A 23,840-nucleotide genomic window follows, 5' to 3' on the forward strand; every position below is an offset into this window, starting at 1 on the left:
CCTCCCTCCCTGCCTCCCTCCCTCCCTCCCTCCCTTCCTTCCTTTTTCTTTCTTCCTTCCTTTTTCTCTCTCTCTTTCTTTCTTTCTTTCTCTTTCTTTTTCTTTCTTTTTTTCTCCTCTCTCATACCTGATCAATGACTGACTGGTGATGGGCAAAGAAGACCCATACCTTCTGAAGATCACAGCTGTGTATATTACACCTTTCCAAGTTCCTTGAAGCCTAGGCTTGCTTTGTGGATGGTTTTGTTTTTGTCCTGTTTCCCCTACTTCTTTGCTGACAGTCTCCACTTGACCAAATTCTGGTTAGGCTCTGTTGTCTCCTTCCTTTCTCTTGACTTTTGGACCTCCATCTCTATCATTACTCAAATTTTAGCAATGATCCTCTTTTGTTGGGTTATCTAGAATTCCCAGCCTGCCTCCAGCAAGAATCTTGTTAGGTCAGGTTAGCCAGCATTCCCTCTTACCCCAGAAGTATTTTTTTTCTCTCTCTCCTCTCCTCATTTTTCTTTCTTAGATATACGTTGACACTTTTCTTTGTATTTTCTTCTATTGAGCCCAATCTCTCTTCTGTGTTGCAGACTCCCACTGCAGTAGTTCTGATACACGTCTTGATAAAGTTTAACTGCACTTCAGCAAAGGCCATTGAATAATGTCGTCTTTAATATTATCCTGGTCTCTCAGAGCCATGGCTCATTGTGTGCCTTTTTCATTCCTGTCATGGAATCTCCATCTGGAAAGCCAATTTAAGTCAGACAATAATGAAGACAGCAGGTAGTAGCCTAGTATCAAGAGAGTTTTGTATAACCCAGGAAAACTGTTTAAAATAAGAAGAAAAAAAGCAACCAAAGATGGACTACCCAAAGTGTTAGAATGTATCATAAGTTGAAGAAAGAGTCCAGTGTAAGACTGTAAAAGGTTGGAGGTAGAAATCTTGTGGTGCAAATGAGAGATTCTGAGTAGATAAATGTTATATCTAAGAGAGAGAGAGAGAGAGAGAATTTCAGGTCAAAAGTATGAAATGATGCTCACAAGTCAAATTACTTAAGGACTTAAAAAGATCTGTTAAATATAACAAAAAGAAGACTCATGATAGACTATTAAAGATGGACTATTTTTACATTTTGGAAAACAATATCTGCTAAGAACATATATTCATTTTATTAAAAAGTAAATACTGAATGCTGGGCGCCGGTGGCTCATACCTGTAATCCTAGCTACTCAGGAGGCTGAGATGTGAGGATCATAAATCAAAGCCAGTCCGGACAGGAAAGCCCATGAGACTTTTATTTCCAATAAACCACCCAGAAAACTGGAAGTCGTTTTGTGGCTCAGGTGGTAGAGCGCTAGCCTTGAGCTGAAAAGCTCAGGCCCAGAGTTCAAGCACCCCAACCAACAACAAAAAAAGTAAATATTGAAGCATATATTATAGACAGTCTTTGTTACTGCTGTTGTGGGGTAGGTGAATGACAGTTCCAATAGACTTTGTACCATTCACTGAGATATATGTTGAAATAAGAGTATGTAAATCCAGGCCATGGTGCCTTCTGTAAACCTGCAATCCTAAGCAATTCAGGAGGATGAAATCTGATAACTAAGGTTCTAAACCAGGCTGGGCAGAAAAGTCTGTGAAACTCTTACCTTGAAGCAAAACCCTGGAAGTAGAGGTGTGGACTCAAGTGGCAGAGAGCCAGCCTTAAACAAAAAAGCCAAGCTATATCTTGAGTCCCTGAGTCTAAGTCCCAGGAAAAGCCACCCACAAAAGAAGAAGTAATAATCATTACAAGGATACCAAAGAAGGCCCAAAATTTGTTAATTTGTTATCTTTACCTTGTGAAGGACCCCAAACCAATATGGGTATTTTGATTTATATAACTTACTTAATATAATTTCTTACTGCAACTTTTTTTTTTTTTAGTAGAAGGCTATTAGGGGATCATGAAATACGCTTCTGGATTCTGCAGTGTCAAGTAGGAAAAAGAATGTCAACTGGAAGTTAAGGCAAGGATTACTTCTGCAGAAGGGTGTACCTTCTGTACGAATCCAACAAGACAAGTTGAGTGTGTGGATGGCAGGCTGCTCCCCTTTTATCCCTAAAGCAGTAGGCCCTGCCCCTCTACTCAGATTGGCCTAGCTGAGCTCAGATTCACAATTTGCAACCTCATTTGGCTTCGTGAACAGGAACAAGATGTCTTAATCAACGGGAAACAGCTTGTAACAGGATTTAATTAAAGTGTAACAAGAATAGGTTGTAAGTACAATGCAATCTACTAGGGCCAAGACCCCTGGCTAATGCAGAAACATCACAGAAAGGAGGCCTCACACGGTGATAGAAAAGATGGCTTTTATCTGAGGATCAAGTAGGCTAATCAATGCAAGTAGTTGAAGATAATGGAAAACAGCCATTTCTTCATTGCATTGATATATTGGCATTATTTTATTGCATATCTACTCAATTCATTTTATTTTTAGGAAAAAAAGATTTCAGCATCTGGAGACTAAGTCTCTTCTGTTATTTCTTTTGGTTTTCTTTCTTTGTCTGCCATTTTGACTCATCTGGCACAATCTGATGGTCCTATGAGAAGGAGATGTTATCTTAGATTGTATCTGTGTCTGGCTCAGAAGAGTTAAGTTATCACATAGCAAGGCAAACTGGAGAAACCAACAGCAAGTTGTATTTTTCCTCTGGCTGCCTCAAATCTGCAGCAGAGATTGGCTTAAATACACTCAGGTACAATTTTTGCAGGATCTACTTACGATTGTAGGACCATGTGCTTTGGCACCTATTGAAATAACATTTTCTCCCCATAGTTTCTTTTCTCACAATTTTGTATCAAGGAAAAAAATCAATAAATGTTGCATTTCCAAATATTTATTAAATTTATTCAGAAATTTTACACCCACTAACCCCCTTGATTATAAACTTCCACTTGTCTTTTTTGGAGTCAGATTTGAGTTAACTCCCCAATTTCAAAACCAGCCTTCTCTGTCACCATAGTCTGATTTGAGTGAAGCCTGTCTCATCAAGTTAAATAAATTTCATGAATACATTTTGATTAATCTCTCCTCTTAACTCTTTTCCTTTCCTTTTGATCAGGGGAACAGTTAAGCTTTTGATGAAATGTAAATACATCTGTCACTAAACTGAAGAGTAACATTCAGTGTTAGTCTACTGTTATTGATCTAGATATGATGGTTTAAAATTTAACTCTTGTAGCTATTTCTGAAATGTTGTTAAAGTATGATAACAGCAATCTTTGATCCCTATCTTAAGGAAATTCAAAATTTATCAATATAGTAAATATTTGTGCACATTAGATGAACATTTTAGTCCAAAATATAGATCAACCAGTAAGGGCTGATTAAGCACCATTTGTATAAAAATGTACACATTTGTTGTCTAATAATATACCAATAATGAAACTCAGCTATGTTTCCTTTATTATAGTATACAATTATCATAGCTATTCACAATTATTTGTAGTTTAAATAACTGAGATAAATACTGTAATTATGTAGGTTTTATTTCTTTACTATTTAAGAAACAATTTTCTTTCCAGAGTTGCAAAGTTTCATATTACCATTATTTATTGTTTTAATTTTATTGTTTTCTGTTTCATTTTTAGATTCAGAGAAGGCTATTAAATTATTTCATTATAACTTAGCGTTATATTGCTTACTATTTAAGCTATCAATCAAAAATCTTTACCCAAGGCCAGATTTTTTTTCAGCTTGTAGCCTTATTATTAATATTTAAATGCCATGTTTCTGAAACCAGAGGTTTAGGCCACAGGCCCAAACTCTAGAAGCCTGGCCACCACCACCTCTCCACAAGCTAAATAAAGAGGCACGATGAAAGTAGAGAAAGAAGATTTATGATGTTAAGATACTTAAGGCCATGTTTAGCTATCTTTGGGGTACAGACATGACTTTTAGGTTTAAACAGAGAATTGAGAGCAAGAAGATACATGTGTGCATAATGCATAAACAGTCCCAGTTCCAATTTGTGGCCTGGTTGACCATGATCTCAGTCTTCATTTTCCCGAGATTCCAAAGAGATTTGTCCAAAGTTGTAATTACATCATTAGAGGGAACAAGTCACTGCTGTCTGTCAAATGATCCATCCCGAGCTTTGAGCTGTGCTTCTGTTTTGCGAAAGTTTTGTCTTTTGTTGCAAGATGCTTATCCATAAATCTTGTCCTTCCTGGTGTCCCAAGGTGATTGTTGGAGAAAGACTCAGGAAGAGTACACACATACAAAAAAAAAAATGGAGGCAAGGATGTCTAGTATTTATCCTGCTTTGAGTTAATTTGTGGGCACAAGGAAGTAGTCAGTGTTTCTGAGCAAAAGCCATTTAAGTATCACTTACATCTTCTTCCTTTGTGTAGTTTCTGGTGTCATCCTTTTCTAAATCACTACATTTTCACAAAGTGCTTTTTTATGGCTGGGAATCAAGATGTGCACAAACTTCAAACACAAACTTTGTTCTCCTAAGTCTTAAAAAATGTTATGAACCTGAAAGATAATATATATTTATATTTCAAAAAAAAAACAAGAAAGGGGCTGGGAAGGTGGCTCAGTGGTAGAGCGCTTGCCTTGCATGCCTGAGGCCCTGGGTTCCATTCCCAGCACCACATGAGCAAAAAGAAAAAAGCCGGAAGTGGCGCTGTGGCTCAAGTGGTAGAGGGCTAGCCTTGAGCTGAAGAGCTGAGGGACAGCGCCCAGGCCCAGAGTTCAGGCCCCACGACCGGACCCCCCCCAAAAAAAAACCAAGAAATTATATATAAGAAAAGGCACCCGCATTAGAGAAAAGGCAGAGAATTTTAGGGATGAAGCAGTGCTCCATAGCATCAGAAGAACAGCAGTGGTCTCTATAAGACATATCCAAGAAAAAAATTACCATAGTGGGACACATCCAAGAAAGAAAACAAGGGATAGCCTGATGTGCTAGGCATTGTTGAAAATTATGTGGAGAAATTATTTGAAAGAAATGGGAAGAATTAACAACAGGTACAAATAAAATCAAGCAAAGGGAATTTTTTCACTGGATTACAGAGCACCATTTCATAGTTCTAATACCATAGACAGTGAATACTAATGTAACACAAAAATATTGATTGGTGGTGGGAAAGTATATCTGAAGTGCTGATAATATTTGCAAGATCTACAACCATATTTTTTTAAAGAGCATTAAAATGTTTTATTAACCTCTCAGACATCAGCAAAACAGTGGTCTTTTGATCAGGAAATAACATAATGAAGATTACTGTGTGACAGTAGGTAAAGTAATTTATCTATTTATAGCAGCCTGTCTTGGAAACCAGCAACACAACCTTTAATAAACCTTCAATTCTCTGCTGTGAATAAGCCTTCCATCTTCCAACTGTGAATGTTTAAGCTCATGATGTAATACTAACTATGAACCAATGAGAAAGGGGAATACAAAGTTTTCATGGTCCCAGGCTGTATGGAGAAACAAAAGGCATTCACTTGAACTATGACAGTTCCAATTTCCTTTTTCTTTTTTAGTTCTGCCTCCAAATTTGCCTTCGTGTACAGTTCACTAAAGTCCTGGCTCCGGGAAGAAGGCCCAGAAGCTATGTTTAGCAATCCCCAGTAACTCATCTATTTTAAATGTCGTGCATAATTATGTCTTCTAGTTACAGAAAAAAAAAATAAAACAATGGCAGAGGTGCCAGGGAGTGTAAGATGTAAATTCTGGACTGTTGGGCGGTTCCTACCAGAGCAGATCTGGCCCCTGTGGGCGCGTGCAAGCCAAGCACACGCGCGCACACACACGCACACACACGCATGCATGCATGACCTCTCCTTTTTCCTTCCCTTTGCAAAGTGAGAGACTAGACACGTTCACGTGACGACAGTGACGTCAGCCCCCCACTGGGTCGCGTGACGGACACCCAACTTTCTACTCTCCCCGCCCCCTCGGGGCCGGGATCTCGCGAGATCTCACTTACTATCAGAACTTGGGAGGCTGGCCGGGAGTCGCTCGCTCTGCGGGGCCGGGAGGGAAGGCGTGGCCCGGGCCGGAGTTCGCCCGCCTCCCCCCGGAGGTTGCTAGGCCCCGTCTGGCCGGGCCTTCGGGGGTGGCCCGAGTCTGATAAACTCCAGGGGAATCGGCAGGGGTGGGGTGGCACGGTCCAATCCAAATGGAAACGTGGCGCCCGCCCCGGGCTGCCCGGGCCCCTCGGGGTGCGGACCCCAGCCCAGGCCCCCCCCCCAGTCGCTTCCCCGGGCGGTGGCGCGTGGGGACCCGTGTTTGGAAGCCGAGGACATCCGGCTCAGCGCCGAGTGGCGTCTGTCCCGGCGGTGGCGTCCCCCTGCCAGGCTGCTCCGGGGACTGTGGCCCAGAGCTGGCTCCGGGGTGGGGCGCGGGTCCACGGTCCCGCCCCACCCCGCAGCTGCCCATCCACGCGCGGCCCCGCACGGGCCCGCTCGGCCAGCCGCGGGTGTGAGCGATGTGTGGGGCGCCGTGGGTGATGTGGACACCTCGCGTCATTCACCTGGAGGCCCCCCGAGCTTCTCCCCGCGTCCCCAGACGGGTGGCGGGCGCTGGGGACCGAGGGAGGGAGCGCCGCGGGGCGCTAGGGGGAGGTGTGGGGCCGGCGGCAGGGAGGGGGCTTCGGCAGGGAGGGGTGCTCGCTGGCTGGAGGGAGGACGGAGGGAGGGGAGGGAGGGAGGAGGCGCCGAGGGCGGAGACGCAGCCCTGCGGACCACAGCGCCCGAGCCCAGCGCTCTTTCGCTCGCCGCGCCGCCGTCTCCCAGCTTTTGCGGGCCATCGCGGGGAGCCCGAGGCCGCGGTGGTGCGGGGGACCCCCCGCTAGTGCCACCCCGCGGGAGGGAGCCTCCTCCTCCTCCTCCCCGCCCTCCCACCCCCGATCCCGGGTGCGCGCGCTCCACCGAGTGCGGCGCGCCCCGCGCTAGGCGCCCCGCGCCTGCCTGACAGCTGCAGTTGGGCTGGGGCTGTGCGCCCGGCTCCGCTCCACCCGGCTCCGCTCCGGCCGCGGCCTCGGCCCCTCCGCCTTCCTCTCCCCGCCTCCGCCCCGATCGGACGCCTTCCCCTCCACCCTTCACCCCTCCTGCCCCGGGTGCCGAGATCGTTTCGCAACCGTGCGCTCGGTGCCACCCCTCATTTTCCCTGTTTCCTCCCCCCCACCACCCCACCCCACATTTGGGGAGAGGGTCTGGAAAAGGAAGCTTTGGCTAAGCCGACTGGAAGAGGATCGGCGGAGCGTGGGGACGCCGAGGAGGAACCCCACGCCACCCCCCCCTTTCTGGTCAGCTCTCCTTTCCCGCCCCGCCCCGCCCCTACACGCACTCCTTCGCCGCGGACCAGCTACTTTCTCGGACGGACGAGGAAAGTGAGGGCGGCCCTGGTGACAGCGCCGCCGGGCCAGTCCCGGGGAAGCCGTGCGCCGGATAGCCTCGCGCCCTTCGCGCTCCCGGCCAGGGCACAGCCCGAACCCGAGCCAGGATGGCTTCCACCACCACCTGCACCAGGTTCACCGACGAGTATCAGCTCTTCGAGGAGCTCGGAAAGTAAGCGCCTGTGCTGGGCAGCTCAGCTCCCCTTCCCCACGGCGGAGGGAGGGCGGGTCAGGAGGTTCCTCCCCAGCCCCCTCTCCGGACCCCCGCGACCTCCATCTGGCCCGGGGCGGGAGGGAGTTCCGGAGACGGGAAGGACGGGGATCCCTGACTTGTGTGTCTGGGGAAGATGCGGTGTCAGGGGAGGGGACCTAGCCAGGGACCCCCCCCCCACCTTCACCCCATCATTGATGCATCCCTGTCATTCCGGAGACTTAGAGAGGGAGACAGAATTTACGATCTCTGCAGTTGTAGCTGTCACCAGAATAAGTGTATGTGTGTGCGCGCGTGTGCGCGCGTGTGTGTGAGTGCGCGCGCTTGCATGTGGAGAGGAAGCTAGAACCCGGGTTGAATGCCACATTCCCCCCCCCCCCCCGTTTTCCATAAATAGATGTCTCCGGGTTCGCCGGCCGGTGTGGGTCGGTGACCTGACCCCCCCTGCACCCCCATCCCGGATGAGGGAGCACTGGGCTGTCACAGGCGGTGCCATGTTTATGGATGCCGAAAGTTGAACTTGGCCATAGTGCACAGTCTTGTTTCGCATCCAGTAGTTAGTTGTTCTGTCCAGGAAAGAAAAGGAAAAAAAAAAAAGGTCACCCGACCAAACCCAAATCTCCTGCTCCGCTCTTCCATTCTCTTCCTTTGCGCTCGATTCCCGTTCACTATTCCGCCTGGGATTTCCGAGTTAGGCATCTTTTCTTTATCCAGGCGGATTTATTTATACAGGCAACGGAAAACCCCTGTGGAGACAGGCAGAGCGCTTCCCGAGGGGTTTAGCCTAGCACAGGACCAACACGACTTCCTACACTCAAGTGACAAAACTCCCCGGGAGATGCCAGGGCAGGGGACAGCATGTCCACGGAGGACCCGCGCCGCGGACACGGATTTATGTAGTATCCTACTCAAGTCCAGTTGCTAATTATTGCTAGTTTTGCCTGTGCTGTTGTTTTATGCAGGTAGATGAAGGGAGATGTAAATGTTTTGTTTTAATGTAATAAACATTGCCTCTTTCTATATTGTCTGCTGTTAAAAATGGACAGTATGTCGGAAGAGCTGCTGAATTCAAACCTCTCCCCTCGCCCAGACCCAAACAGGGCAGAGACACATCACCATCCCAGGATTTGTTAAACCACATCAGTACACTGGAGAAATATATATATATATATATATATTATAATGTACATATTATATTATATGTGGGAAAACAATCTCCATTTTCCCTTAGGCTTGGCGCCACCTTAATTATATTTCTCTACCAAAATACATAGGCACCAGATTCTCTATTTCCTCTCTCTCTCTTTCTTTCTTTCCTTTTCTTTCGTTCTCTCTCTCTTTCTCTCTTTCTCTTTTTTCTCTTTCTTTCTTTTGTTGCTCTTCCTCAGTTCTGCTTTTTTACAGGTTCCCCTCCCTCCCCCAGAGCATTTGGTGCTTGTGTGAGTGTGAATTGTAAAAGTGTTTTCAAATTCCATGTGCAAGCACAAATGATCATAGTTGGCAGTTCCTTTCATTTTTGTTGATTAATAATTGTGTTTCCAGTTAAATAAAAAAATTTATTCCCCAGTATTAAAGAATAAAAAAAAGGTCTGATTTCTAGGAAAAGTAGCTTTTTTAATATGACTTTTCTGAGATTTGACAGTTTTGTAAATTTCAATAAAAACTACCTGTCATTTTATTGATGACCTATTATTTATTGATTTTTCAGGGGGGCTTTCTCGGTGGTACGAAGATGTATGAAAATTCCTACTGGACAGGAGTATGCAGCCAAAATTATCAACACCAAAAAGCTTTCTGCTAGGGGTGGGTATTTTCAACCGTATGTTTCTTTAATTTTGTATTTGTCATGTTCATTGTTAGTTCTCTTGTAAGTGAATATGTAGTCATAATTGAATTTTAGACTTAAGTATCCTAGGAAATACAGACATTTTTTCCTTCCTGAGTACCTCTTCTGTGTGCAGCATAAAAAGAAATGAACATATATGTACAATTATTTCATAAATAATTAAAATTCTAGCTGTCTTATGAGCAGTAACATAAGGAACTGTTTTGTAAAGCAAAGGATTGTCTGTCACAAAGTACATTTTGCTTTTAGCTCTACTGTAAAATAACTTTGAGAAGGATCCTTAAATGGAGAATTGTTAGTCTCACAACTCTCACAATTCCCCTTTTGCTTTTGAGAGGGGAAAAAAATAGGTCATAGCTCAGTTGAATCATATATTCCAATTGTAGTTACACTTGAACTTAATTTATCAAGGTATATTTAACAGCCATGGCTAGGGGAGGAGAATTAATGTTACTATCTTCTAGGAAGTGAAGCTTGATTTGGTATTTCTGGGTGCAGTTTAGACCTTTACTTGATTTTCAGCATGAAAGCTGTGTAATGTATTTTACAATGCAGTTTCTAGTCACTGAGATAACTCATAGTCATAAAATAGCTGTTGACATAAACCAAAAAAACCCTTCTGACTGTATTCATTCTATTTTGTTGAACTCATGCAAAAGCGCTTATACTAATATGGTAAGGCAATTCAGTTATTTGGGGTACGTGTCTAAAGTGTTTCCATGGGGATTTATAGTTTGATAAAATATAAAATGAACACAATACTATAGTTGATCCGCATCTCAGTGACCTGGTTTATTATAAGTAAGGAGAGAAGAAATTCCATATTTATAATTTTCCTCATTGACTCTTTCTTTTAAATTATGTTTCTTACCAATGTGCTGGTATCATTGTCTTTGTTCTCTGCCATGCTTACTTTCCTGTATCTGTTGGAAATTCTACTTTTAACATGTGCTAAGGTTTAGGCGGGCATTTCCACTTAGTTGTTGCAGTGAGACTTTGTTGGGATTTCCTTCATCTGGTTGAATACAATTTGAAGGAAAATCTATATGCCAAAGTACCGAGCACCAAGGAATCATGGTGCAAAAATTTGTGAGAAGCACATTATTCTAATTCTATTCCTTCCTTAGTCTCCACTTTACAGGAAGATTTTTAACAATGAAAAGGCATTGCTAAAGTACAAATGCCACTTTAGGAAGAAAAAAAAAGATGGAAGAATGAAAATGTGAAAAAAGATTTTTACTGTGATTCTATATTTCTAGTGTGATAGACTTTTTAAATATCTTTATTGAAATAATATTAATATGAGGTATCTCTTTTTTAGTGGGGAATTATAACATCTCTCCAAATCTTTCAGTGGCTTTAAATTTTCTCTCAAAACAAGTCAGTCTAGTCTTTATCTCTTACTGACTTCCTTAATTAGAATCATCCGTCCTTATCCTTGCAGTTCATAATCCCTCCATCAGAATAGCAAATCCACTTGTCCCTGTACACACACTTATTTTACCCTCTTTTGCTTCTCGTTTGTAGAATATAAGTCTTCCCTGGCCTTATTCTGCCTGTGTCCCTCTCCAGCTCACAGGCAAAGGTGTTTTAACCCTCTGAGTTAGATTATTTCAAGTATTGGATTATTTTTTAAAATACAAAACACATGTCTAAGGTGTTGAGTTAGAACATATCCTCCTTATTCACACACACACACACACACACACACACACACACACATTCTTTAACTGGTGACTTTGGGCAAGTTTCTTAATCAGCTTTTTAATGTTACCCTTTTCTAAGGGAGGTGATGAAAAACAACGTTATTGCTGGAACCAATTGCTCTGAACTCATGTGAGAGTGGGCTCTTTATCATTTTTTTTTCTGAGCCTCACTTTTTCCTCTGCAAAATGGGATAATACTAGAGACATTTTTGGTGAGGTTCTGTGTGATATAAATAAATTAATATGCTATAGAACAGCTACATGTTATGTTCTAAATGAACACTAGCTTCTACTATTATCTGATAAGGTTTTCACAGTAACCAAATTAGATTACTTATATGAAAATGACAAATCTAGACATAGTTTTGATTTAGCGAGTAGAGCCCAATTTAAATATCTGGTTTCTAGTGCTTAATGTGGTTCAATTAATTACCTTTCCTGGATCTCAGGTTATTCATCAATAAAATAGGAAAATGGACCTACCAAGTCTCATGGGACTGATAATTTTTATCAATTTTGTAAGAATCCCTTCTTAAAGTATTAGTTTTTAACCATAAAATTTTCTTTCCTATAAAATACTTACCAACATTGCATTTTCACATAATTGGAGCTGCTTGTAGAATATTGTATTTTTAAATATGTATTTTTAACCTATATCCATATTAAATGGTATACTCTTGAAGGAAAGGTGACATGTTTCAACTTACTGTTTTAATATTCAAAATATACAACAGGAAGGGGCACAAGACATAGTTCCTAGAATCAAAAATAGTTTTTAAGTTATTTAGGAGTTAAGTATTTTAAGTTTACTTCTAAGAAAAGCAAATGCTAAAAGTAAAGAGATTTTTAGTGTATTAATTGCATAGGCTTTAAAATATAAATTTTATTTTAATAAGATTCTCTTAAAAAACAAAACAAATGTTGTTTTTCTTCAGAATAGAAGAAAATGGCATATATATTCTAAGGAAAATGTAGAATGAGATGCAAAGCAATATGCTTATTTTTTCTAAGTTACTGGTTTTGGGTGGCTGCAGTATGCACTAATGCAGAACGTACAATTATGGTGGGATATTTTTGTTTGTAGTGTTTGACTTGTTATACATTTGTAAATATTTGTGTTAAAGTTCAGGTAGGTCCTTCAGTTAACTAATGTTCTTAAGAAAAGCCAGTTGTTAATAAATCTGAGACTATTAGAGATTTGCCAAAACTTGCTACATTTCTGCACAAATTTGCAATCTGCTCTTAAGCATTTTGTGTGCCTAGATTTTAGTGGATTTCCAGCAGTCTCCGTTGCGTTACATCTCAGCTGTTAGTCGCATATACCATATTTGGATACATATACTTAACTATATTTGGGAGAATCAGCAATGGTTGAAGGATTTCTTTCCTTTTGCATAAGTGTATGCTCACAGAGATCATTCAGTATCAACATTAAGTAAACTCACATAATTAAATTTAAAAAAATAGTGAGGGAAACATCTCTAACATCCAATTTTTATTGCCAGTTCTGTCTTCTGAAAAGTTTAGTAATAGAGGGCATGCCTAGTAGTACAATAGAATTTTTTCTCTCAAATATACCCCCAAGAATTAGACATTATATCATTTTTGTTACCAATTAGGATAGTTTCTACCAAGTGCTGATTTATTCTGCTTAACACTGGAAGCTGTTGCTCGAGTATATAAAGTTCATAAAGGGCTATGATGGCAGTCCAGAATCCAGTGCACTGATGGTTTTTGAAATATGCTATTAGAAATAGGTTGTTTATTTGTTTACTTATTTATACTGGTTCTACAGCTTGAATTTAGGGTCTGGACATAATCCCTGAGGTTCTTTTTTTTTTTTTTTTTTCCTCAAGGCTAGCACTTTTCCACTTCAGACACAGCTCCACTGCCAGTTTTTGTTGTTGTTGTTTTCTGGTTAATTAGAGATTAGAGTCTCATGGACTTTCCTTTCCAGGCTGGCTTTGAACTATGATCTTCAAATCTCAGCCTCCTGAGTAGCTAGGATTACAGGAGAGAGCAACCAGACACAACTTATTTTGTTTTTAATGATTCAAGTGGTAGTAATGACTTCCTGACATATTCTGGTATATTTCTTGATTCTTTGGAACCATTTGTTGTTACATAGTCTGATATGACACAAGGTATTCGTTAAAATTTTTTATTTTTTATTTAGGTAGTTGTGCAAAAGGGTTCATTTCAACATGTCAGTTTCTGTGTACAATGAATCCTGATCAATGTCACCCCTTCCATCCTTTTCCCCCATCTCTCAAACCCACCCATTCCCACAAACTACCTGGTTCAGTTTTCATATTGAATATTATGATAGTACCATTCCTTTCTCTTACCAGCTCCTCCCTTTCCTTGACCTCCAAAGATAAGAAATTCTCACTTTACATTGTATGTCATAAATGTGTGTCATAAATGCTGTGACTGTGACTTTAATTCAGGGCCTCATGTTGCTTGGCATTTTGCTCAAGGCTGGCATTCTACCACTTGAACCACATCTCCACTTCCAAGTTATTGTTTTGGTAAAATATAAATTGCATTATAAACTTTTCATAGTAAATGATACTACAAATATATTTTACCTTCACTCCATTGCCAATGTTAAAAATGTTTTCTTTAATATATCAATAAAATGTCATTGTGTAGTTAAATAATTTTGTTTTTATTTAACTCGTTCTATTAATTTCCAAATTGGTAATATTAACAGGACATGAATCAGGACTTTAAAGAATTGGGAGAGTCACAAACTTAAGACTGTGAGAGTCACAAACTTAATTTTTACTACTTCTAAGTTTTGGGCATCCAGGTAGGTAAGATACGATGGTAATTTATCAACCTCAGGGTTCTTTGTTTTGAACTAGAAGGAAAATGGAGACTAAATACCTGAATTAAACTGTTTTCCTTGTATGTGATTGATTTGGTGATTTGGGACTAATTGGCTAAATTATTATCTCAAGGTTTACATTGTTTGGTGAATGACAATATTGTTGATCATTGCTACTAATTAGAAGATAAAATTAATAAAACAATATATCCCCACAGTTCCAAAGAATAATAAAAATATTCCCATTTTTCAGCATCATTAAAAAAGGTAAACTTAATGAAGAATAAATATGATTGTCAAGCCCCTTACTGTAATATTAATGATTACTGGCAACTTCTGCCGGATCTCTGGGATATCAGACTTCCTAAGGAATTTGATTGTTTATGTAATGAGATGAATGTTTTTGCATTTCCATTAAATAATTGAATAAACTTTCTTTAAAAATTAAAATTTAGGGGCTGGGAAGGTAGCTCAGCGGTAGAGTGCATGCCTTGCAAGCATGAGGCCCTGGGTTCGATTCCTCAGCACCACATAAACAGAAAAAGCCGGAAGTGGTGCTGTGGCTCCAGTGGTAGAGCGCTAGTCTTGAGCTGAAGAGCTAAGGGACAGCACCCAGACCCAGAGTTCAGGCCCCATGACAGGCAAAAAAATAAATAAATAAAATAAAATTTAGTACTCAGTTAAATTTTAATACATGCAATCAACCACTAAAAATTACATGCTAGGTTTCTTCTGGGCATTGAATACTTTTCGTTAATTGAATTTTTAACCTGTACCTCTCGGACTGGATTGATATATTTCTCTGTTAACTCTCCCACCCAATTAATTAATATATTCATAGGTATACAGTATGTTGTCAATTAATTTTCAGTTAATCGTCAATTAGTGGTTATTTACATAGTAGGCTATGTTAAACATCTTAAGTTACAAAACTAACCTGCACTCCAGTATGTTCAATGGAGTATTGCCAATAAATATATCTTTATTTTGGCAACTAATAGTTCACATCACTTTATGGGTTATTAAACATGGTCACATGGGGCTTATTGTATATAAATGTTTAATAACCTGTGAAGGATTATAGTAGGCACAGTATTAGAAAAAAAATTAACTGGTAGCAAAAACAAATGTATGAAAATAACACCAACTGTTGTCTGAAAACTTGTTTAGGAAGTTATATAAAAGTTGAAGCAAGAAGCAAAGAAAATTCAAATTAGGATGAATGGTGGAAAACAGAAAATGTGTTGAGATGAAATCAGGAAAAATAAGAAGTGAAGTGTGCTGGAAAGCTTGGGGAAATAAATGCACCATTTACAGCAAGCGGAGGTCTGGTGAGCCTATAAAGAGCATGCAGAGCTTGAGGCGGTGTGGGTAATGAATATGCCTCAAATATAACATTCTTATTAACATTGTTATTTCCCCATTAAACATAAAATTTGCACTTAAACACTAGTGGCATCGTGCACCATATCTCAATTCTTTGTAAGAAAAGACTAAAATTTGATACATTTTCTCTATTTATATTTAACACATTTGCTTATACAAATTAGGCTTGGTTTGTTTCAATGTGTAGGCACCTTCATAGTGAAACTTCACCAAGAAAAATAAGAAGAAAATAATTTCATGTTACTTAAAAAAAGAAAAGAGCACAGGAGGTATATATTTTCTCGAAAAGATTCGTGTATGAGGCTGTTTTTTAAATGAATTGAGTCTGATAGAGAAGGGAAAAATGACTTCCTAGACACTATAGGTGACATGTTTAGACAAAGGAAGTTCCGATTTCACTTTCTAGATGGGCTGTGAGTACAAGAGTGTTTAAATCCTTCCTTTTAAGTTCCAGCTTTTTTTTCCCCCATGAAACTAACCTTGTCATCCTTCCTTCCCATCTCTGATTAGAAATGGTTTATTTTTTCAGTCCTTTGCTTTTTGAATAGCTCCGGCAAGTTTCTTACAGAGCCTTTTACTGAAGTTACTCTTAGATGTCTTGGGGATATTCCTTAGCTCATCTTTGAACCTGTGCTTGAAACAGTAATTTCAATGTGATATATATAATTGTAAATGTTAAAAGAGTAGAAAAGTGAATGAGTGAACAAGTAAAATGCTATCTCTTAAACAGACATACACTTCAAAAATGCATGACAGGTAAATGAAAATTACCTGAGGATTTATGTGAATTGATGGAGCAAACTGTACATATTAATTGCTTATTTACACCTTATTTCTTAAGTTTCTCGATGGCAAATTTTGCTTTGTTAAACAGAATTTTTATTATTCAGTATTTTTTGACCAACTACTTGTATATTTTCATTGCTGGTTATTTATTTCCCCCTTTACTCATGTTCTTTAACAAGAGTAGCATTTTCATGGTCTGTGTGTCAGAACTAGATTTACTTATCAACATCATTAAATTATTTTAAAATGTATTTATTTGGAATTTTTATTTATTCTAAAGAGATGCTTGCTTAAATGTACATTTATCTTTTTTAATACAAAACTCATTTAGAAAGCATTTTTGTTGACTCTGTAGAGATATGGATACACAAATCAAATCATGGATACTATTTTTTTAGGGATTACTTGATTTTTTTTTTTTTAGTAATGACAGAGATCATGAAGGACCTTACAGCAGATTCTTATTGAATATCACTTTCATTTTTTTCTTCAAGAGGAACTTTCCTGTGATATATTTAAGTCTGAGAATTTATAATGCTAATATATGTATTATGTATATGTGCAGATATATGTATATATTTGGTAATGTAATGTAAATTCCATTGCATTCAAAATATGTGATATAATAGAATTTTTAAAAAAATCTGTTCATTTTTATACATGGCACTTAGTGGCTGTCATCATGGTGGCAAAAGTAATTTGGGAAATAAGTTTAGATAAACTTTTTTTTATCTAACATTTGTTATCATGTAGAACTATACACCATAAAATTCTTTATTATTTTAATTATCTGAATAATCTGAAATTATACAGTTATAAATAGTTCTATAAAACTTTTTATACTTTTGATAATGAGTAAGAGATTAAGTATTATCAAAATTCCTCATAAAGATTGCTTCCTGAATGTTTTGTACATTTCAGCCTGGTCATTTAAGTGCAATGCTATGTTTGATTTTTGAGGAGTTAGATTGTTTTTTCTTTTTAGTACTGGGGCTTGAACACAGGGCCTATGTGCTGTCACTGAATTTTTTCACTCAAAACTAATGCTTTTATCATTTTAAGCCACAGCCCCTCTTCCAGTTTTCTGGTGGTCAATTGCAGGTAAGAGTTTCAGGGACCTTGCTACCAGGGCTGGCTTTGAACCATGATCCTCAGATCCCTCAGCCTCCTGAGTAGTTAGGATTACAGGCTTGAGCCACAAACACCTGGCTAGGAGTTAGATTCTTAATTTCAATTTCAATTTATTTTAAAAATGTTTTCTCATCGTATCCTAATCTCTTTGTTAGGTCCTATATTAATAAAGGTACAAAGCTCAGGTCTTTCCTTTTTTTTTTTTATTGTGGAAATACTGTACAGAAGGGTTACACTTACATGGGCAAGATAATGAGTACATTTCTTATCAAGCATTGTAGCCTCCTCCTTTGTTTCTCCTTCCCATCCCTTCCCATCCTCCCTCCCCCACCTCCCCACCCAATCCTCCCGGCTCTTCCCCCCCTCCCACCAAAGTTGTAAAGTTCCTTTTCGACATAACGACTTGTACATCTCATTGTTGCAATGGGTCCACCTGTATCCCTAGTTAAACGATTTGAGGTCTTTCCTTTGAATATGAACTCACACGGTGACACCTAAATTATCATGCAAGTTGGTAAGTGTCACCACCAAACTGTTTATTGGATTTTGAAGTATCAGTCATAACAGGTTAATGTAATGTCAGAGAGATGTATAGGAGCAGATGTCTGTAATGGGCTTTGAAAAGAATCATTTGTGAATTTAGTGTTATGTGGGAAATTAGGAATTTATCTAATAAAAAGTAAATAGGAAGGTACCAGTAAAGAGTTAAAATGTAGTGACCAATTTACCCTGTGTAGTTTCATGAAAACATGTAAAAACCAGTGAGAAGGAGGGGAATATGTACTTTTTCTTTCAGTGAATCATTTAAGTGTGGCAAGCTGTTGGAATGTATTAATAAGGTGAATTGTGGGAGTTTTACAACAGTGAGTCATTAGGGGATGAACTGCAGATAAGAAGAATCACTAACTTCTTATCAACAGGCATTTTGTTTTATTTAGCCTTAGGGCAAAGTACAAAAAAAATAAGAGTGACTATGTAGAAAGTAAAGATAGAAGATAATTGGTGATTTTCAAAGATCAACCCTCTCTTGAAAGGACCTTAGAGAAATCCCGTTGTATACTTTTAAACCAGGAAAACTGGTATCTGCAGTACAATAATGGATCTAACAACTTCTGAAAGTGTGTTAGGTGTCTGCTCAAAACCAAAAGTAAGCCCGGCACTGGCTCACGCCTGTAATCCTAGCTACTCAGGAGGCTGAGATCTGAGGATCATGGTTCAAAGCCAGCCCTGATAGAAAAGCCTATGAGACTATGTCCAATTAACCACCAAAACACTGGAAGTAGATCTGTGATTCAAATAGTAGAGCTCCAGCCTCAAGTGGAAAAAGCTAAGGGACAGTGCCTAGGCCCTGAGTTGAACCAAATACTTGAAATGTATGGAAATGATATCAACTTTACTTATTGCTGGAATGCCTGTCTGTAGAATCGCACCTATCCTTCACAGGTATTTCCTTAATACATGAAGGAATAAATGAATCTCAGAGTGAGGACACATTATCTTATGTTTTATGAATGCTCCTGTAGAAACCCAAAACTTTAAAAGTAACATTGCAGGAGTGATATCCAACTATTGCCTTCCTGTCATTTTTTTAAAGGAAAAAAAAAACTCAGACATATACTGTAAAAGCAATTCTCTGATACAATTTTGAATTTAGCAGAGCTCATGGTTGGAAAGTTATTTTGTGAATACTTAGATATAGAAAAATTATTTATTTACCTTGAAGACAACTTCAGTTCAAATATTTAACCTTTCTAGGTAGATTCAGTCTTGGAACCTTTCCCCCTCATTTATAAAAGGATCTTTGTAGCTACAGAAAATTCAACCCTCCTCAACTTTACTAGTGTTAAGCTCTACATGCTTATGTTTTAAAGTGGAAAATCATTATTTTATTCAATGTAAATATATAATTCATAGTAGAATTTTTTACATTTTTAAAAAAATTTTCGGTGTTAAAGTAGAAACTTTGTGAGTACAGCAGAAAGCCTTGTATTGACTTTAACAAAAATTCTGGCAGAGTCTTTAGAAAGCAAGTTGGGAACATTCTAATTATACCTGCAGAATTTAAGGGTCAAAATCAACTCCTGTTTTGGAATGTAGGTCTCTTGTTATCAGGCCTTATTTTGTTATCTTGGAATTAGAGAAAAATATGAAGAAAAACTATCAAGGAGAAAGAACTGTTTGCTTCCTGTAAATGGAGCTGAGACCTACTTTCCTCTAAGCTTGGAAATTATTTTTGGAATAAGGTTTCTTTTGGTTAACTTTGCCTCTTGTGTCCTATGTGTCTCTGTATTATCAGGAAAGACAAAATAATATTTAACTGTTTAAGCTAACAGTTAAGTCTATTTCAAATACACACAGACACACATACGCACACATCATATATATCATGCCTTATACTGACAGAAAAAAACAGTTTGTGGATTACTTATAAAGATATGTCATCTTATGGTGATAACATCTGTGATTCTTTTTTTTTTTTTGCATCCGGTCGTGGGACCTGAACTCTGGGCCTGGGCGCTGTCCCTCAGCTCTTCAGCTCAAGGCTAGTGCTCTACCACTTGAGCCATAGCGCCACTTCTGGCTTTTTTCTTTTTGCATATGTGGTGCTGAGGAATCGAACCCAGGGCCTCATGTATGCAAGGCAAGCGCTCTACCACTGAGACACCTTCCCAGCCCATCTGTGATTCTTTAATGACAAAATTATACTTCAGGATGAGAAGGGATGGTCTCAAGGATAACTGAGATAGTTACATTTTTAAAATGAAATTGGTATTTATTAATACACACACTTAATTTTTTTATTTTAAGTAGGAAGCTTTTAGGTATAAGTTTGGTATCATCCAAATCCAATAAACCTAAATCTAGAAGCACCTGTCATCGAAATATATAGTGAATGCATAGAAAGTCAGTTTTACAATTAGCACTTCACTTTAAGCTTAGAGAAAGAGGGAGATGGAGGGTGAGAAATAAGTCTTGGAGAAATTCCTTTGCTCACCTTAACCTTTGGGTAAAGAGCACTCTGGCTGGCCTTTGCCCTGTGCTGTGAGGCCAGACATTACTAGGGGGCATCTCAGGGTGTTCCTGAGAGCATGCCGCATTCCTGGAAGAATAGACAATTACCGGCTAAAATAGTAGAAGAATTAGGGAAACAGAAGTGATTGGGTTTGTGGGTCAGTAACTTTATATTCCTATAAAAATGTTCTGCCTTGCGGACATTTTATGTCCCATTTTATCTCCAGGAAAATAAACTCTACCTTACTTTTCTTCTAGAGGATCTGTACCTTTGAAAGCTAACATTTAATCATGAGGAATATGATAGCCTATATCTACTATTGCTGAGATGAGAAAGCAAGGTTAGTATGTTACCTCAAAAATATCAGAAGAGAACCCTTTACCTTATTCTAACGGAAAGCAAATGGGAGAGAGCATGACGATGTTAAAATATGGCTAGTCTCCACCTAAATAAAAAAATACAGTCTTGTTTGACTAATAAAAAGTATACATGAAGGAAATAAAGATGCGTGCCAGGAGGTAATGTGAGAATTTCAGTGTATCTCGTGATGACAGTTTTGAAGAGCAAGAGAAGTGTCATTGAGAAAGTAGAAGATAGAGACGGAGACAGACAGACAGATAGACATCAGAAATAGACAGGTATCAGAGTAATATTGGCCAGGTCAGACAAATGAACTTTTGTGATAAAGAAAAGTGGAGCTTGTTTTGGGAATAACAGGACAAAAAGAATGGATAAGGCAGAGAAAAATGGATACTTCAAGAAAGAGAGTCAAGTTTTCTTGGAAGAGTCCCAGAAGAGACTGGACATGAATTAACTTGGGTTTATTTGGGGAAAGGACATTCTTTTTCCTCATTGAGGAACAGAAGAGACAAGGCAGCACATACCCTGAGAAGTTTGAAAGAGGAGAAGAAAATCATGGAGAAAAAGAGAAATACAAGGGCGATTAAGAGTTTGGAGCAAACAGATTAGGGATTGTAGAAAGAGTCAACCAAAACTTAGTACAGTGGTGGTTAAGAACCTGAATGTTTTGCAAGTGTAACTCAATGACTTTAAATCTGGCATCAAAATTCCTATGGAGGGCTCTTCCTACCAAGGCATAGCAAAGTAAACATAGTGAATCTGACATGAAAAAAGATTTCAAGGGAATTTCTCTTTCTCTGTTCCCACTTCCCTCCTTCCTGTTCTCTCTACCTTCCCTCCCTGCCCTCTCAGTCCCCATTTTATTTTGCCTTAATTTTGTGATTTGAAATTAATCCAACCTACATAACAGCAAAAGCCTTTGTTATCATCATACTATGATGTCATTTTAAGTTTGCTTCTAGCAAGATAGATGGTTAGAAGGTAGGTGGTTAGAAAGCTGAAAATTACTAAGAAAGTTTTACACTCCAAGATGACATAGCTTGGGAATATTTGTTCTAATTTTCTTTTTTTTTTTCTATCTGAAAACAAAGCCTGGAGAATCTTTGCTTCACAATCTAAATGTTAGACTATTTTCCTTATTTTATTCAACTTCACTCTGTTTCTCTGCATATGCAAAAGACTGTATGGGAAGCTTTTGAGTTCAGGTTTGTATATAATTTTATCTGTAGAAAAGCACTATTTATGGAGAAAAATTATTACAGATCAGGAAGAAGGTTTATCCTGGATATTCTGTTACTGAAGTTTAATAAGATTGGGCATTTCTTTCTTTCTTTTTTTTTGGGGGGGGGAGTCTGGGGACTGAACTCTGGGCCTGGGCGCTGTCCCTCAGCTCTTCAGCTCAAGGCTAGCGCTCTACCACTTGAGCCACAGCGCCACTTCCGGCTTTTTTCTTTTTGCATATGTGGTGCTGAGGAATTGAACCCAGGGCCTCATGTATGCAAGGCAAGCGCTCTACCACTGAGCCACCTTCCCAGCCCCAGATTGGGCATTTTTTTAAACAAAGGTTTTCTGTGTTTCTGTAAGAAAAGCATTGAACATAAGGATTCTTATTTGGATATATGTAATTGTAAAGTCCTTGTTATATTTTAAAATTTTATTTTACATAAAATATTTTTAAAACATCATTTTATTTTCCACTCTTTCCTCCTTTGTAAAAATATTTCTATGTTGACTATCAAGTTATTCCTCCTTTCCCCTCCATTTTCAATCCATTTATTAAAAATAAACAAGATAAGGTCAAACTTTTATATTCAAGAAAAAAGGATCTTCACACCTTTCCATTATCATCTTACAGGTAGAAATTATATTATGTCTCATAATGATGATTTTTCAAACCTATACCTTGTTTCTCTAGTTCACAAGAAATCTCTTGTCTTGCTTTACCTCCGTTATGTCATTTATTCATTCATTTAAAGACTCTTGATTGAGTATAGGCTAGATGCAGGTGCATTTCTTTGCAGGATACAGGAGTGAACAGACAAGTTGAGTGGGAGGAGGGGGAGGAGTCATTTGGGTAGATAAACACTGTGCAGATGCATGTGGTAAAGAAAATGAAGTCTATAAATTAGATAGTCATTGGAAGTAGAATTAGCTTAGATAAGCCTCATTGATGATGTAGCATTTGGGTTGAGCTATTAATGGTGAGATGATATAAACTATGAGAAAATGGAAGGGAGAAACATTCTAGGCCAGAGGATCAAGGTGACACTGAACTTGTACAGGTTTAGAAGAAAGCACATAGGCTGGAGTTTAATGAGTCCAGAGGAGACAGTACAAGGTGAAGTTGGAAAACAGGCAGGCACATAGAGGGTAGGGGCTTCTAGCTAGAATTTAGAGCTTATTTGAATGTATCAGATCTTGAGGGTTACAGCAGGAAATGGTGTGATGATCAGACTAGATTGCTGAATGTCATGCGGAGAAAACATTGTTTAAAACAACAAGTCTGAGTGCAAATCAGGAATGTTGGTGAGGAGACACTTGCAGTCTGGTCTATGTGAAAGTGGCAACTGAAATAGGATAGAAACATTCGAGGAAGAAAATATGACTTGTTGATTAAAACGTAAGAGAATGGAAGGGACCAAATAGGTAGTCATGTTGGTGCTGTCGCTGAGATTGGGAAAAGTGGACAAGAATTAGGTTGGGGTAGACACTCCAAAGTTGTGAAACTCACCACCTGCTAATGAACTCTGTCTCTGCTGTCAGCTATTTCAATCCTCACCTCTTCTCCACCAACGGGGCAACCATGAATCTACTTTTTGACTCTATATTTAGAACCAGAGTCTTCTGTGCCTGGCTTTTTTCCCTTAGCATGGTGCTTTCCAGGTTTATCAAAGCTGTAGCACATTTTATTGTTACACAGGCATGTTGTACTTGATACCATATTCTGTTTAACCATTTTTAACTGATTACCAGTTGGAATGTTTTGACATATTTTACTATTCTGAATAAAGCTACTATGAACATTCACATTTAGTTTTTGTGAGAGATTTCTATTTCTCATATATATATATATATATATATATATACTGACAATTGAAGGAAATATTTTATACACACTCATACTCACACACACACACAACAGATACCAAGTTAAGAATATAAGATACAGACAGTATCTTATCATAG

General features: G+C 39.0%; 1 protein-coding gene across 3 annotated transcripts in view; it reads left to right on the plus strand.

Moving 5' to 3' along the window:
* The first annotated feature begins 7,070 nt into the window (after positions 1-7,070).
* The window catches only part of Camk2d (calcium/calmodulin-dependent protein kinase II delta), a 258,154-nt gene continuing 241,384 nt past the window's right edge, over positions 7,071-23,840 (plus strand). For all 3 annotated transcript variants that reach the window (XM_013023816.1, XM_013023817.1, XM_013023819.1), the window contains exons 1-2: positions 7,071-7,554; positions 9,302-9,396. In XM_013023816.1, coding sequence (XP_012879270.1) covers positions 7,490-7,554; positions 9,302-9,396 — 160 coding nt within the window. In that variant the 5' untranslated portion in view covers positions 7,071-7,489. The remainder of the gene's footprint in view (positions 7,555-9,301; positions 9,397-23,840) is intronic.

Source organism: Dipodomys ordii, unplaced genomic scaffold, assembly GCF_000151885.1.
Source record: "Dipodomys ordii isolate 6190 unplaced genomic scaffold, Dord_2.0 Scaffold70, whole genome shotgun sequence".
In the NCBI taxonomy this organism is placed as follows: Eukaryota; Metazoa; Chordata; class Mammalia; order Rodentia; family Heteromyidae; genus Dipodomys; species Dipodomys ordii.